Source organism: Syngnathoides biaculeatus, chromosome 20 (genome assembly GCF_019802595.1).
Source record: "Syngnathoides biaculeatus isolate LvHL_M chromosome 20, ASM1980259v1, whole genome shotgun sequence".
In the NCBI taxonomy this organism is placed as follows: Eukaryota; Metazoa; Chordata; class Actinopteri; order Syngnathiformes; family Syngnathidae; genus Syngnathoides; species Syngnathoides biaculeatus.
The window spans coordinates 14,468,358-14,485,797 of record NC_084659.1 but is presented as its reverse complement, the minus strand read 5'-3'; the positions used below and the strand labels follow the sequence as shown (position 1 = coordinate 14,485,797).

Sequence of the window (17,440 nt, the reverse complement as noted above, 5' to 3'; positions counted from 1 at the left end):
ACACAGCAGCAACACGCTAGCGTGAGGCTAATGCTAGCGAGGCGCTAGTGCAGGGCTAACAGGGCCGGTTAAAAACACAACGGTAAAAGTCACTTCCTCGGCACATATATTCCACCAGTTTCACTCTTACCTTTTCTGCTCGAGTGCCGCCTTACGGCAAATTAGCCGCATGAGCGCATAAACCGCAGGGTTGAAAGCGTGTGAAAAAAGTCGCGGCTTATAGGCCGGAAATTACGGTACTTCACAAACGGCTGCACACTTCACTTATTACTTGTATTGTAATTACGTTTTCTGCAGTAACGGTCATTTTCATTTGTCTGTTTGTGACAGAAGTGATGATGGGATTTTTTTTGTTTTTCCTGCTCATGATTTTAATTTACTCCGACAGAAGACTGATGAGTGACTTTTGGGTTTGAACAAACGTCTGTGCAGTATTGCACTGACAAAACAGACAAGGATAAGCGCTGCTAAATGATATACCCAGTTGGCATCTTGATTTTTTTCAAGTTAAATAACGAGGGTAACATAATAATGACCAGTTTAATGATGCAAGTGGTGTTAATTAGCATTTAGCGCATTTTGTTTTGCACAAACACCTGTGCTTGGAGAAGGCCTTCTTTGAAACTCAACCTATTTTCACAAATTATTCTCAAGTAAGATAAACATCGGCTGGAAAACTCTGAGGGGGAGGTCAGAACCCGAACAGATGTAAAAGAATTGAAAAAAAAACCAACAACTTTAAAACAGCTCAAGAGGGACACGTGTGTGGGATGAAAAGTAAAATGCAACTCGGTATTGGTTTTAAAAAATAATATCCGCGTAATGCTCGGCACGCAGAATTTGGGGGTAAAAAAGTGATGTTTTGTGTGGATTTAATTCTATGAATGAGTAGCTTTGGAAACAGTGTGTGAGGTGTGCTTTAATGTGAGCTCAAAAATGAGAGGAGAAAAAAAAAAAAGAAGAAGTGCTTGTAACAGAGAATTCCACTTGGAAAGTTTGCCTATTTGCTTTCGATTGCCTCACTTACCAGATGGCCGTGCTTGTGGTATGGGACTCCTGTGGCGCAGTCCATAAGGCAGCTGTCTCTCCCAAGCCATGTAAGAATCCTCATTTGTGTGGAGAGTTTTGTTGGGGGTTTTCTTCCCTCCATGTCCGGATAAACTTCTGGGACCTCGTCGCCTGAATAATAGAAAAAACAAATACATGAGTGTCGTGGAGTTGGAAGTAGACTGGCTCGGTCACAGCCACTTATGTAAGTATGAGCTCACCAGGTATGGGAAAGGAACATAGTGTATCGTAATTTCCAGCCTATAAGATGAAACTTTTTTCCACAAGCTTTCAACCCTGCGCTTTATGCGGTGATCCGGCTATTTTTGTAAAAAAAAATTTCTAACGGCCGCAAGGGGGCACTCTTGCAGAAAAGGTAAGAGTGAGACCGCTGGAATATATGTGCCGAGGATGTGACTTTTACCGGTCTGGCCCTATTAGCACTCCGCTAGCGTGTTACTGCCGTGTCTCAGTGATTTTTACCAGTATGTTTTTTTTTTTTTTAACCGGCCCTGTTAGCGCCGCGCTAGCCAGGAGGCACTAGCGTAAGCGCGGCAGCGCTAGCGTTAAACTCTCTCTGTAATCTTTTGGTTGTAAATATCTTTCAATCTGGGTTTCAATGTGGGCACTTGCAGCTTTTCCACAGGGTATATTGAACTGACTGCACATCTGATCATGACGAGAGACTTAATTTTTTATTTTATTTTTATACGGCTGTTGTTGTGTCCATTGTTCTTTCTCCCGTTTCATGCCATTCTCAACACACAGATTATTTCCGCAATCGAAATCAAATATTCTTCAGTAAATTCTATCTAAATATGCTAAAGTGTGAAGCTTCTAGATTGCTTTTCATTCCCTCTTCTGTCTCGTTCATACGAAGCCGTCTTGATGAGGTTTTAGCCTGGAGGCTGCCTTTTTTTTAATAATCCCATACGTGACCTATTGATTCAAGGGCAACGCTGAGGGTTCTGTAGGAGGGACCATCTTAACGGCGCAGCAGTGAGTATTCATGTCTAAGAATGAAGTGCGAGCCTGACAGACTATATTAACTCCGTAGCTTTTTTTAGGCAATCATTTAATAAAGCCTCCATGGTTTAATTCCTCATTTTTACCTCAAGTGCAATCCTACATTACAAGTGAGCCAACGAAACCTCGGGTGACATATGTTCTCGGCGCTGAAAGGTAGTCTAATCATCCCGCTCTTTTTCTCCACCCTATAATTGATCATATCGCATGTGGCCGTGATTAAAGACCTCGTCGCGCTTCAAAATTAATCATGCATTGCGCGAACTTAGCATTAATCACGAGATAACCCCCCGCTCCGTCTCAATTCCTCAGTCCGACTGTAATGGGATCTTCATCCGTCGGACAATTAATAACGACGACACGCTAGCCCCGTTCTCTTTGTTCCCCCAAGTGTTATTTTAAGTTGGGTGATGATTGAGGGGAGGCAACAAGGGCTTCAATGGAGTTTATTAACATCAGTGCAAGAGGTGAGGGGAGGAGTGTAAGAGATGGGGAGGGAGAGGGGGGGACAGTGTGATTAGAAATGGAGAGAGGGAAATAAGAGCGCTACACCGAAAGGTGATGGAGCCATCGGCACACGGGTGCCCACTGGAGAGGCATCCATCTTATATATTACTTGATTTTTTTTTTTATATCCCTGTGTTTATCTCTTTGCAATAACCTTCTGCTAGCAAGCAAGTAATTCACTGCTCTTCTCCCATTGCCATGCATTACAGCACATACGAATCATCATCAGCGCGCGAGGAAAAACCGATTGTACGGCTTTGGAACAAAAAAAAAAAAATTGAACGCAATGGCGCGGCTCTCAAATACAAAAAAAGCTGCTTTGGAGGTCAGATTCAACCAATGAAAGGATGATAGCTTTCACGTTTTTCCACGCAATCTGACTTTTCAGCCGCAGTGCAAATGGGTTTATTTACTACACTTGGTCAGAACGAAAGAAATTACTTTAGTGAGGTGTCAAAGTGTCATTGTGAGCGAAGCGTAAGGACAATGGAAATTCACAAGCACCTTGGAAGGCAACGCAACCAAGACAGGAGGATAAATTATTTGCACAAAATGAGGTGTGACAAGGCAGACAGCTTCACTTGATTGTTAAAAGACATGCAATATTTCAAATGACTGCCAACTGAGGCTTTGCAAAAAGTCGACATTTTAGTTCAAGTGGACGAATCGACTGTTGAGTTTGTCGCGACCATTTTTTTTTCCCTGCCTGGTGAGGTCATCTGAGGTGTAGATTTTAAATAAATATTCAATTTTACTCAGGCACTATCGTAAGAAAAAACACAAAATGTGACAAGTCCTAAATTTCAGTCATTTCAGTTCTAGTTGGACGGAGTCAAACACTCAATTGCATTCTCCAAGTGTATTTAATTTTGTGAGCGCATTTGGTATTTCCTCTTAAAATTCATCCTGATCCATCCACTACTAATGAAAGTGAAATAAATAACCACTGCAAATGAAGTAGGTCAAATTGTCAGCACTGAGATGTGTCTAAAAGGTATAAAGACAAAAACATGGAGGATGATGCGTAAGAGGCTGTTCATTTAGAGCTCAGTGAGGATCAAAACTTCTGGGATGCGTTTCTTAATACTGGCAAACGGGCAGATTGGCATCTGCCTGTTCTTGCTTTTGGGAACAATCCTTGCATGCTGCAAGCTGTGAATGCAAACTCTGGCGCGTCTCACGGGCACGGCGTGCCAAAAACAGGATGTTTCTTGGCTTCGGCGGGCAATACAATAGAACATGAGAGGGTGCCAGGTCCTTTGAAGCTCTTTGGCAGTCTCCAAGTGACCCACGTGAGCTATAACAGCGCCTCTGGTGGACAGATTTTGTCCTCCGAGGGCTGCGTAAGAAGGAAAAAAAATAAAATCACATGCAAAGGTGTTGACATTCATTATTATCGAAGAGCTCCTTGTATACAAAAATTATTTTTTAAAAAGTGCTCCATCAATGCTTTCCGAATTGGACTGAGAGGTACCAGGGACAAACTAGTAGTCATCCCTGAGATTTTAGAAGTCCCGCTTGGCAGATCACACATATGGTGCGACCCGACGACAGTGTTCTTTTATCGTAACGCCGCACTATCAACTGTGTTGAACATCAGTTCTGGTTGTAGAACCGTTCCCAATGTGGGCTCCTTTCTCAAGCCGGCTCTCAGCGAGAAGGTCTGATAATGTCTGCCCGAGATCGCAACGCAGCAATTCACCAGGCCCTCTCGTGCCTTCCCGGTCCATTAGCCAGCTATGCTGCCTACAAGCTTGACTCAGAACTAAATTAAACCTGTGCGGGAAATAAATGTCATCAGGATCCTTCACATACATTTTTGTCCCTGACATCATAGAGTAACAAATGAACACTGGAACTCCACATAAAGTTACTGAGTAGTCATGGCGATGGTTAAGTAGCTGTCAAGCGCTAACAGGAGGAAAACCCTTTTTAATCGCAGCAGGAATGCACCCGGATCCACTTGAACAAATCAAACACTTCAGACAAAGCCATTTGGGGGAAATCATCTTAATTGTATCTCGCCTGGTGATAGCGTCGGACACACCCACTTTGATTGCCGAACAAAGCCTCCTACCTTGTTCTTTGCAAGGTGCCAATCTGTAGAAGGCTACTTTTAATTACATTTGATGAGCGGGTCGTAAAAATCCAATTTACTTCAATGGCCTTTAATAGTGCCTCCGTTATAACAAGCTCCCATTGCATATGAAGAGTGAGCAACGGCTGTAAACACCTTGTTTCATCCAAGAAGTAACCCTAACCTTAGTGCTGCAACATAACCTAGAACAACAAAAAAATCATATTATTTGGAGTGTTGAAAATGTAAACTTACCTTTTTCCAATCCCTATCCTTAAATCCACCAACCTTTTTCCGCATTTGTCTCCTATACCTTCCCCTAAGCCTAAATCCACTTACCTTTTTCACTATACTATCCCCATCCCAAACCCTTACCCTAACCTTAACATTCAACTAATAAATTTTCTGGAACTGACAAACATCGAGACATTTGACTTACGACGTCCAAAGGGACACAACTGACGACTATTTACTGACTTGGAGTGAACACGCGCCTGAAGAAGGCTGGCATTAGTCGAAACGTTGCCCAACAAGACTAACTCTCTTACGATGTTCTCAATTGGCAGCATCTAAATCTGGAGATTGGTCGGAAATAATTGGCAACAAAATGGATGGAGGCAGGCACGCAAATTTTATAAATTGAATAGATCGAAAGTGGAATTTGTCTTAAATTAAGGGGGTGAACAAATTAAGGAGTTAGTACTAAATTTGAAAGGGAAGGGAAGGGGAAGAGGAAGTCAGTTTGGGTGAACAAATCTTTTGGTCGGAGGGCCCGTGCACCTTCCTTCTTCATTTATGGAGAAGGGTTCATCGGAACGCACCTAAACCTAATGGCTCAGCATAGTACACAATATGTCATAATTTATGAAGGTTACCATTTGTTAGTATCCTTCCACTGGGATAACATTGGGATTAGTTTTACAGTCCCAAATTGGGGGTGGGGGGCACCTACAACAAATATGCCTACACATTGCAGTAAACAACTTGGACCGAAAGGACATTTCTAGCCTCGATCAAAGCATCCCTCAACGTCCCTCACCAAACTTTGATTCAATATTCCGTCATCATCCTCCATATTTATATCACCGCACATAGCAAAGCGAGCCTTGTCTCTCGTCTCCCCCGTTCATCTCCTGTCATCCTTCACTCCAGGTCTATTTTGTTCCTGGCCCCGAAGCAAATAGAGTTCATTACATTTTTAACGTTGTTTGTAATCGCTTGGCACTATCAACACTTCAACAAAAAAAATAGATTTTGTTTTTTTTCCAAGTGTTTGTTTACGCCTGGTGAGTAGGGCTTTCCATCAGTCTGATACATGTGTTACAAAACGTGATCTATCCCCCCCCCCCTTTTCTCTATTCTTGCCGGTTGCTAGCATAACTTGAGTTAAGTAGCTCTTAATAGTAGAGTAACTATCTACAGTATGATATGCATTACACGATACAGTTTTAAGCACATACTCTAACACAAGGGTGTTTTTTATGTGCAACAATCAAACTGACATTTTTGTCTGCTGATAATACAAAACTTGGAAATTCCTTCATGCTGCACACAACTGCCCTGATTTGAACAATATTTATAAAACGGAACAGAAATGGAAAGACTCTTGCTTGGGACTGACGGCAAAACAAAAAATTGCTCCTTGTGTCTTTCCCAGGCTGCCAGCCTCACACTTGTCAAAACACAAAGCTGCTCAGTGAGCCTGCAGGATTTCATACTGAGGCACGACTGAGATGAACAAAAAGGTAATCCAAAGCAGGAGTCAGGGGGTCACAAAGCATGACTTGATAGGAATCAAATCCTACAAGTTCACCCTTACGAGTACACGATTGTTAATACTTGATCCCCCAAAATAACAACCAAGTAGGAGAACTTCGAATTAGTACCTTGAGGACAGACTGCTAGATTTTCTCGAAATGAAAGAGTCTAGTACGGGGGAAATCTGAACAAAAATCAAAATACTGTCAAGTTAACATTTCCACTGATTTCCCGACCCAGAATGGCACTCTGCCCACGACTAAGCCGCCGTGTATCTCCGGTGTATAAGGGCCAAGCCGTGTCCTTTCCACCGCATTACACATGCACACGGCCCCGGCGTCGCACCGGAACACGCAACCCAAAGGGAGTGTGGACGTCAGTGCACGGATGCATGGGGAAGGTTTTTTTAATTTTTTTTATTTTTTTATTTTTTTATTTTTTTGTACAAGCGGCGGGCGCTCCTCTGCAGGTTTCCAGCCTGTTCACGCATGCATTTCAAAGCGTCGGTTCTTCAAATCCATCTCTGCACCTTTTGAACCACGACAGTCAGCGGCTACAATTGTGATAGGGCAATACTTTAATTGGTCTCTTTCCTGTGCTTGAAAATGGCGGTCACGGGCACCAAATATCTTCTTGGGAACCAAGAGGACAGAAATTGCTCAAAGCCCTCCGAGACGCCACCTCGTACATCTTTTCCAGTCTGATTTTCAGCTCTGCCTGTGACTCACACGTGCGGCATTTTACGACAGCCAAATAGAATTCCAGACTTCTGAGGCTGCCGCTTGATGATCACTGACATTGAGAGAGCCCCGCACGGTGACCCACTCGGACCCGCAGCCGTTAAATCTTCAAACCAGGGTGAAAAAAAAAAAAAAAAAAGATGAAAAGAGAGAGGCGGTTGATGATGTCGCACCCCAGTGAACACGGGTGAGGAGAAAAATAAGTATCAATTTTTCGAGGGGCTCTAAATCAGGATGGGTTCGCGGAGACGACTTTATCGTTCAATCTGGCCGCCCGCTCTGGAGGCGTTAGCGAGGTTAGACAAGCGAGAGATGAGCACGCCCGCCTCGCTAGAACAATAATCATCTCACCGAGCCGCCACCTCACGACCTGGAAATTGATTAAGGAGAGCGCGGTGACAAAAAAGATTCTTGGGCGCGCTTTCTCCGCGACTTTCATTAGCCGGAGCGTCTTTCCAATGCAGATTGGCGATTATTAGAGGCTGTGAAGGAGTAATGGAAAAACTCAAAACTCATTGGTGGCATTTATATCGGCTACAACGAAGAGAAGGGACATCGCCTGTTTTTTGTCTCCGTTTCATTAGGGAGAATCGTCTCAGCTATATCAGAGCAGATAACTTATTTAGTGAGAAATAAAGGAGGCGGGGGTGGGTGGGAGCCCTCCAAGAGGCCATGTTTTGTAATGTTTTCCCAGAGAGGCATGAGGATGAAGAGGCTGAATCAGACTCCTTCATCCAAACATCACAAGCCGAGTCATGCAACGTTAACTTCTTCTGACCTACTGACACAAACGCGCCGGACGTGACTCGTAGCAACATTAATCAGCCCCCCTTAGGAGAGCCGCGTCGGCCAGCGGCCAAGGTGTAGCGTGGAAGCGCACTGCTTCTTTGATAGCTGCGCTAACTGAGGGTGAAATGAAACAAAAGGTGCTCACAGTTTGTAGTCTAGACCACCTCCAGAGGCTGTTGTCCCTTCAGGCAGTCCATGGATAAAGCCCTCATTTAATCTCCAACCTACATACAGTAAATGTTTACCTTGAATCTTTTTCTTTTTTATGCACTCCAGAAGGAGGGAAAATAAAAAGGGCAGCTCAGTCTGTACAGCATTCTTCTTAAAAGTATCCCTGGGGGAGGTTCTGATATGCCGTTGGAGGAGATTTCAAGTGACAGCGAGCCAGCAAGTGTACAAAGCGGGCTAGCAGTTATAGTCGCATATAAACACAACAGTTCCTGATAAACATGTTAGGATTATACAATAATGTTGCAGTATATATATATATATATATAGATATATATACACACATACATACACACACATTTTTTACATTGTATGAGTCAGTTTGAAAAATCAGCAGTTTACATTTTATGCCTGGAATGAAAAGAGGAAAAGAAAAAACAAAAAACGTCCCTGATAACTTCATTATCTGCAACACTAACTCGTTGGGTGGTCTTACAACTTGTGTCATTGTCCTGGAGACATGAAGCTGGATTGTGTATTAATTAGTTCTCTGGGAAGAACGCGTATTGTCCTTTACCTTATCGCAATCCCTGCAGGGACGTGCTCCGTTTGACATCACGCTTCTCGTGTTTTCATTAGTAGTATGATGTTTACGGAAATTTCCGGCCTATAAACCACGACTTTTTTCCACATGCTTTCAACCCTGCGGTTTATGCGGCGATGCGGCTAATTTGTACAGTTTTTTTCCTAACGGCTGCAAGGGGGCACTCGAGCGGAAAAGGTAAGAGGGAGACCGGTGGAATATATGTGCCGAGGAAGTGACTTTTACCGGTCCGGCCCTATTAGCGCGGCCCTACCTTTAGCGTTAAACTGTCTGTGTACCATCTTTCTTTGTAAATATCTCGTGTTTCAATGTGGGCACCTGCGGCTTTTACACAGCTGCGGCCTACGTATATACCAAATGGTATTTCCTTTACCAATGTACTGGGTGAGGCTTATAACCAGGTGCGCTATGTAGGCCGGGAATTACGGTACTTGTTTTTCACAAGGTAAAAACAGAAGATACAGAAAGCGTTCCCTCAATTTAGCTAAGCAGAGGAAGGATGTTATAAAATAAGTTGAATTCCAGCGACACTCACATTCAGCGTTTTGCTACAAAATGGCTGAGGTTGAACAAAGATGTGTTTTTTTTTCCCTCACCGCGCCTACACAGACTGTCACTTTCGAGTCCGCAGTGTCTTTTTCCACACTTTGTTCTGATTTTTCACCCTTTGTTCTGGTTTTTTCTTCGCTGCGTTGAGACGCCAAGTCAGTAATCACCACTGGATGAATGTGTGGTGATGGCATTCTGTTCTTGTGAGAACGTAATAGAAAATTAATGCACTGTGAAGAGCACTGGTTTCTTTATATATATATATATATATATATATATATATATTTTTTTTTTTTTTTTAAGGTGAGCTCACAGTACTTTTCACACTTTGTAAATGAACGGTATGAAAAAAAATGCACGAGCATGAATTCACTATATCAGGGTCAATCCAGAACTCAAGCACAATTTCTCTACCCCCAGGCAAATTAAATTTCTAATAATCCATGCACACATTACTGAAATATGCACTTGTCAATTATTTTTCTAAGGAAAAATGTAACGAGCTGTATCAAAGGTTCCGAAATATCATTTGAAATACAAAATTGCTTTTGAGCTTGCAAGTTTTTTTCCTGTCCCTCACTCTTCCAAACTACTGTCATGTCAAATGCAACAAATATAATAATTAAAATACACTACTTTGGTAAGCTTTTCCTTGTAATTTGAGTCATTTTAAAAAGAAACAAAAGAAAAATACCCTCAGCAATGAGAGTAATATTGAGATTAAATTGGAAATCAAACAAAATGTAACTTTATGAACGTAGAAAGCAATACTTTTGAGAGATGTTTGTTAGAAGCTCGACTGGAACATACCAACTTCCTGACAGACATAGCAGGTGAGGCTGGGAGACACCACCTCATCCACCCCAAGGTTGTGTCCTCTTCCCTCTGCTCTTCTCGCGCTACACAAACGACTGCACTTCGTGGCATCCGACTGTCAAACCCCTGCAGTTCCTAGATAGCACCACGGTCATGAACCTCATCAAAGACGGCCACAAGTCTGCGTACCGACAGGAAGTGGCGAGACTGGAGCTTTGGTGTGGTCAACACAACTTGGTGTTGAACATTCTAAAGACTGTGGAGATGATTTTGGACTTCAGGAGGCATCCTTCACCACAGCTGCCCCTGACGCTGTCCAACTGTCTTGTGTCAACCGTCAAGACCTTCAAGTTCTTGGGAATTACAGTCTCAGAGGACCTTAAGTGGGGGATGAACATCAACTCCATCCTCAAAAAAAGCCCAGCAAAGGATGTACCTTTCACCTCGAACAAAAAGACTAATCAGAGATGCAGCCAAGAGGCCCATGATCTACAGCTGAGGTGGGAGAGTGTCCATTGGACAACGATCGCTGCACAAATCTGGCCTTTATGGAAGAGTGGCAAGAAGAAAGCCATTTTTCAAAAAGTCTTGATCAAAGTTTGCCACAAGCCACCTGGGAGACACATCAAACACATGGAAGAAGATGCTCTGGCCAAATACAGGACCATTCTGGAAGAAAATCTGTTGGGAGTCTGCAAAAGACCTGAGACTGCGACGGAGATTTGTCTTCCAACAGGACAATGATCCAAAATATAAAGCAAAATCTACAGCAGAACACAAAATAAATCCAAGTGTTACAATGGCCAAGTCAAAGTCCAGACCTGAATCCAATGGAGAATCTGTGAGCGGAGTTGAAGACTGCTGTTTACAAACACTAAAAGTATATATATATATATTTTTTTTTTAATAGGAAGGGTACCATTGACAGTTGCGCAAGATAAAACTAATTATGATGGTTTAATTGTCTATTTCTCTTGAAAACCTGCAGGAGTCGGGGGTGGGGCCAAAATGGTCTATTTTACCAAAAACGTTGGTACCTATGTTCTCCTGCAATTCCGGAAAGATCCATAAACTGTCTGACTCGGGGCTCTCATGGTGTCATTTTCTGCCTGAGCGGGCACCTTTTATTTTCATTTCCGGCAAAATAAGCTGGGAAAAAAAAAAAATAAAAAAATACCGAACGCTCTGTTCGCAGGCAAAAATCAGAGTCAGCCACTCGCTAATGCAGCAGCGTGTTCTTTACTCCTCAGGAGTAAACACTTTGACTTACACTCCTCGCACTCGTCGAGTGGACGGCATCTCGGCGAGGAATGAAAAGACGCGTCTCGCGGCGTGGTAAGCACACGTCGGCCATATCAAATCCAGGCATGACGTTATGTTCTCCTCTCCCTCTCTCCGAATGTCGCCTTTTCAGCCACGCGGCGAGTCGGTCATCGCGTTAATAAAGCCAGCGCTACACAAGCGGCGATGGCGAGAGAACGCTGGAGTGGTCGGGAGCAGCCCGCGATCTACTGTGCTTAAGAAGTGTATTAACCTTTCCACAGATGTCATCATATAATAGGAGGCACGGCGTGGCGCACGCTGGCATTTGTCTTGGATAAGGTGCAGGGCGATGGCGGTTAAATGCCAGCAGTAATGAAGCAGCTCTTTGCCTGGGCCTCTGCTTTCTCTAAACTGTGCTTAGTGTCCTTCATGTGTGATCCGCGATTAAGAAGGACACCAAAAACGAGAGACCGCGGCTCATTTTCATGCACAGTTAGCGCCGATGCTTATCCGAGACCGCATGTCGACTCATTTTTAAGCAAAAGGACACGTTCCGATCGCGTCGTCAAAGGAGAGGCCGGCCGTTTGGATGACAATTCTGTATTTTTATGGACGCTCTCTTCCTTCAAAAATCCAGTTTCATGGGTGGTGAAAATTTGAGAGGCAAGAACGCTGCACAGCGTCTCTAAGCAGCTAAATTCAAAAAAAGGTACGTTTTTTTGGGGGGCATTTGCATTTATTCTCGGCGAAAACCCCAAGTGTGAAATTGCACTTTTGATTGCATAACGGTGAAGAACTGCTGGCTGTGAGCTACCCTCCGAGAAGTCTTGTGGTAGATATTACGTAGTTAACGTGATGGCAAATGAATCTGCTGAAGCGCCTCATCACGTCTGCCTTTGACATTCCACTTTAAAATACCGACAGACTTTAGCGTGCGGGGATTAATTACAGTCACTTTTCACGTCGCTGGAAGTAAACTGAGTCGTGTACGGATTAGATGAGCTGTGAAACGGCGAGAAAAGAAAAGTCTTAGCGTAATTTCTCGAAAAGAATGTGCAATTTTTTCCCCAAAATATTTTCAAAAAGTCGAGAGAGAGCATTGTATTTAGGGATGGATGAAAAATAAAAAAACAGGTACAGTTGTTAAAAAACAAAGGTATATGTATACATTTCAATTTGATATTTGATGTCTTATGTTACACATTTATATAAATTACGGTAATGTGCACCACCAGCCTGAACTCTGACCTCCTGGTGGGGGGGTGTATTTTACTATCGTTAGCGTAACATATTTCATGCATCAGTACGCGCACACGGATGATTATTAATGATGACTTTTTGAAAAAGAATACAAGTACAAACATTAAAAATACAAACCTAGCAAAATAGAAATAGATAATTGCTAATATTTTGAACATACGGATGGCAGCAAATTAGTGGTGCGCGTTGTACATTGGTAGAAGGATTTTCCTGTTTTTGTTTTGTTTTGTTTTTTCGCCAAGTGCGCATTATACACGAGAAATTATGGTATATCTCTCACGCCAACATGGTTGAGGGGAAAATTATCATTCGCATCCAGTAGCAGCCTTGCAATGTTCTGGAGATAATACTGAGTGTGTAGTCGGAGTACAGTACTTACGTCTTTCCATAACCGCTTGAGCCGGATGGAAAAAGCCTTGGCTGGAGATACGCTGGATCAATATTTCTTGCTTCCAACAGTGTCAACGTGTAGAACACCACGGGAGGTTGAGAGCGCTAATTGAGAGATGATCACAGCAGAAGAAACACAAAAGCTGTTTTTTTTTTTTTTTAGGTTTTTTTTTTTTTAACCACATACATAATGGAGTTACTCAGTGGTTATAGTGAAGGAGTTTTATTGCAAATCTGTGTATTTACCCCATGGACTCAAAAGTGGATGAAAGCTGCTCTGGGGACGTTCGAGAGTTCAGAATGTCGGGTGGAAAATCTTTGGTTTATCGAACCGAACTCTCCTCTGGCGGTCCTGACGGCGAAGCTGAAGCCCGCGTATCGATCCGGAAGTGCAGAGGAGAGGACCCTGCAGGAATGACGGAGCACTGCGCACACATCATACGCGCAACAGCTCTTTTCCGAGCGCTCCCTGGAAACACTCGCGTAGCTTCGAGATGCAATGATATGATCTTGTAAAACTGTCAAAATGTTTACTGGACCGTTTCACAGCAAAAACAGAAGCAGACGCCTTACGTAAAAGAGGGAAGGAGGAATAAATAAACGCGGCAAGTTTCCCATCCCTTCGGACTGTAAACTTGTTTACGGTCGCTCCGAGCCCGAGGACCTATAAACCTAAAAGGATTTTTTTTTCTGGGTTAAAGATTATATTTTATTCAGTCAGTGTTGTCCGACAAGTCGATTTAACGTCAAGTGTCGATCTGGGTGAGTTACCGGGGTCAGAGGACGGAGGCTCGCCTCGGCCCCAGAAGAAGTTGCTCAAAACTATTGCTAATTGGTTAGCAATGAAAACAGCGAATAGTTTAAACATTTACATACGGTTCGTTTTCCGTGGACTCATAACATCGGGTCAATTTTGAGTCTGGCTGAGAATATTCTCATAATTGTCGACAGCGAATCGTGAACCGCAGATGTTTTCAAAATGTATTCATAGGCTGTCGGATTGTAATAAAAAGATTCATCTTTCATGCTTCAGCGAAAAGGGCAAGTGTATTTTTATTCCGAACAATTTTCAGGTGTCTTGTTCATGTCAAGGCCCCCCCTCAAAGACCAACAGGTGAATATTATCAACGGAAACGATGCTGTGATGAGGAAATACTTAAAAAAAACAACAACACACATTTACGTCCAAGGAAATGAATTGATATTTACAATTCCATTTTACGTACTGCTTCAATGTTTCAATTATTTATTGATTCTCAAAATTTTTGTTTTGGGGAAAAAACATCCAGGGGATAAAATAATCCTAATAAAATGAACTAGATTTTAAAAGCACCCGCTGAATATTATCTCCACGCTCCTCGTTATAAAAGATAAACGTTTCAATCGAGGAAAAACAACACTTGGTGCAGGGCAGCAGGACGCGTATCGAAGTCACTGTGACGTAAACGGACCCTGAACGCATCCTACGCGTCTGGTGCAACTGTATGAAGTTTTTTTCTGCCCACTCCGAGCGTGTTTTGAACTATTTAATGCGACCCTTTTTCGAGTGTAGTGCAAAACTAAATGGAGAACAACGAATGTCACGCATTGTCAATCAAAATACATCTAATTAATTTATGAATACATCACTCGCTAAATGCGCAGAATCCAATTGACAATTAGCATCCACCTGGGTGACATTCCTTCAAATAACTAATATTCACATGGAAAATAAGGTACTTTAGCAATACTCACGTGTGTGTCGTCTTCCAAATTGATGAAAAAAAAAAAAAAAAGTTTAATTGAACTACATTGCGCCGCTCTTCTCTTTCACGAAGGAAGAAAAATGGATGTGGCTCCATGCACGGATGACACAACACTGCCCCTCATAGGCCGAGGGAAACCTTCGTTCGCAGTTTCCGGCAGGGTCGATTTTACGGTGACAGAAAATTTGCGTTCCTTCCCTCTTTGCTCCAGTTAAAATTAATTTTTTCACGTTTTGACAGCGTTAAAATGCATTTTTTTTAACGAGTTCAACATTTTGATCATGTCCCCATTTTTCTTACAAAGGTTCAATGCATTGTTCACATTATTTTCATCGATAATAATGGATAAAATATTTATCCATTCATTATCTGAGGAGCTAATCCTCACAAAGGCTTTAAATATATAATTGCAGTATATAATACAGATGTAAATATGTGTAAAATATATTTTGTCAAAATGACTTGAAAGGACTCAATTTAACATTTTTTGGTAGTCTGAAAAGGCGGCTTAGCACAATGACGTAAATACATTTCTAATATGTGAAGAGTTTATGGTGTGAAAAGTCAGTCGCACTTCATCAGTTCTTGTTGAAAAAATCCAACACTAAAATCTCCAAATTTTCTTTACACATTATTAGTTGTTCATCAAATTTAACGTCTCACATACTTTCTATTTCATCCTGTCGGTTTGGACAAAATTTTATTGCCAATATGGTCGCTGTTTCACCATGAAAAAAAAAAAAAAAAGTAATAAATAGTGACTTCGACTTTTATGTTGCCTTTCATGATTGTGTTTTTCCGAGATAAAGTTAAGTAAATAGAAAGCCTTCATGACTTGGATGCGTTACAAAGTTCACTGACTCTCCTGTTTGGGGGAAACAATACGCCAGCGCGCTTGCCAAGCGCCAAACCCGCCATTTGGGTCGGTGAACCTCCAGAACGCCGTTGAACGTCGGCCCGTGGATCGCATCCTCCGAGCGGCTTCCCGTCGAGGTGACAAAGGCGCCAGAATCCCTGATCAGGATGGGCTCGGTGGACCTGTGAACCTCCGCCGCAGCTTCGATTGACGGATGCCGCTCCGCCGAAGTGATACTTGGGGAGTGAACGCAAACTCGGGGGACAAAGGAAGTTAATTCCCCCACCGTGCTTGCCGGTTTCCGAGGGGGACGCGGCCAGCTCGGCTGTGGGCATCAACAATGAACAAACACGAGTCCAGCAAGCAACCTGCAGCTTTCCTCCCCAGCAATGTGAAATATTCCCCATCCCCCTCTTTTGGCTGCAGGTATTGATGAAGCTGGAACAGGATTCGGTGCCGCGTATAATGCGACTATCGCTCAGTGCTGTGCGAGGAATGCCCTGCGTGGACACAGATATCCTTCTTCCACATGGAGGTGTGACTAATCTCATGATGCCTTTGACCTTCCAGCCAACCTGTGAAAACACACGTGTGCGCCGACACACACAATTGACAACAACAACAACAAAGCAAGTCAACCCGCGAGGTTCCATTTGACCTATTTACCGCTTTAGTCCCAGTGTGTACGTGCCGCGGTCCCATTCCCGGCGCGGACCCCGCTCCGCTGCGCCGCGCGTGTAACCGCTCCCCGTCGCGAGGCCCCGCGGCATCGAGCGAGTGGAGTCCCCCTCAGCACGTCGCTGCGCTGTGTAATTGTGTGCTGGGGAAAGCCACTTTGTAGGACTCCTCCTGAGCCTCATTGACTCCGTAAATATCATTAAAAACCCTCTCACGGTGAAGTGTGCACACACGAACGCGCACATGCGCTTTCGGACCGATGCGGTTCCACGGCTACAGATAATTCTTCCACTGCAATTCATCCATCCATCCATTATCTACCGCTTTTCCGGGTCGGGTCGCGGGGGAAGTAGCTTTAGCAGAGATACCAAGACTTCCCTTTCCCCAGCCACGTCTTCCAGCTCTTCCAGAAGGATCCCGAGGAGTTCTCAAGCCAACAGAGAGACATAGTCTCTCCAGCGTGTCCTAGGTCATCCCCGGGGTCTCTTTCCAGTGGGACATGCCCGGAACACCTCACCAGGGAGGCGTCCGGGAGGCATCCGGATCAGATGCCCAAGCCTCTCAGGGTGAAGTATGCTCATATGAACGCGCGCATGCGCTTTCAGACTGAAGCGGTTCCACAGCTACAGCTAATGCATTCATCCATCATCTACCGCTTCATCAGGTCAGGTCGTAAGGGAAGTAGCTTCACCAGGGATACCAGACTTCCGTTTCCCCAGCCACTTCTTCCAGCTTTCCCAAGGCGTTCTCAAGCCAGCCGAGAGACATAGTCTCTCCAGCGATTCCTGGGTAGTCCCCGGGGTCTCTTTCTGGTGGGACATGCCCGGAACACCTCACCAGGGAGGCGTATGGGAGGGATCCGGATTAGATGCCCCAGCCACCTCATCTGGCTCCTCTCGATGCGGAGGAGTATCTGCTTGACACTCAGCCCCTTCCGGATGACCGAGCCTCTCACCCTCTCACTAAGAGAGAGCCCGGACACCCTGCGGAGGAAACTCACTTCAGCTGCTTGTGTCCGGGTATCTTCTTTCGCTCACGACCCACAGCTCTTGCCCACAGGTTAGGGTAGGAACGTAGATCGACTGGTAAATTGAGAGTTTCACCTTTCCACTTAGCTCCCTCTTCACCACAACCCACACCGCAGTTCAAGCAACTCAAATTTGCAAC

The 17,440-nt window shown here is 43.8% G+C and overlaps 1 protein-coding gene across 3 annotated transcripts in view; it reads right to left on the bottom strand.

Moving 5' to 3' along the window:
- The window catches only part of tafa5a (TAFA chemokine like family member 5a), a 173,204-nt gene extending 158,294 nt beyond the window's left edge, over positions 1–14,910 (bottom strand). The window contains exons 1-4 of one of the 3 annotated variants that reach the window (XM_061806638.1): positions 14,729–14,910; positions 13,241–13,419; positions 12,984–13,099; positions 1,028–1,179 (exon numbers count right to left, since the gene is read on the bottom strand). In XM_061806638.1, coding sequence (XP_061662622.1) covers positions 1,028–1,097 — 70 coding nt within the window. In that variant the 5' untranslated portion in view covers positions 1,098–1,179; positions 12,984–13,099; positions 13,241–13,419; positions 14,729–14,910. The remainder of the gene's footprint in view (positions 1–1,027; positions 1,180–12,983; positions 13,100–13,240; positions 13,420–14,728) is intronic. The other 2 variants (XM_061806636.1, XM_061806639.1) reach the window with 2 other exon arrangements.
- Positions 14,911–17,440: the final 2,530 nt, after the last annotated feature.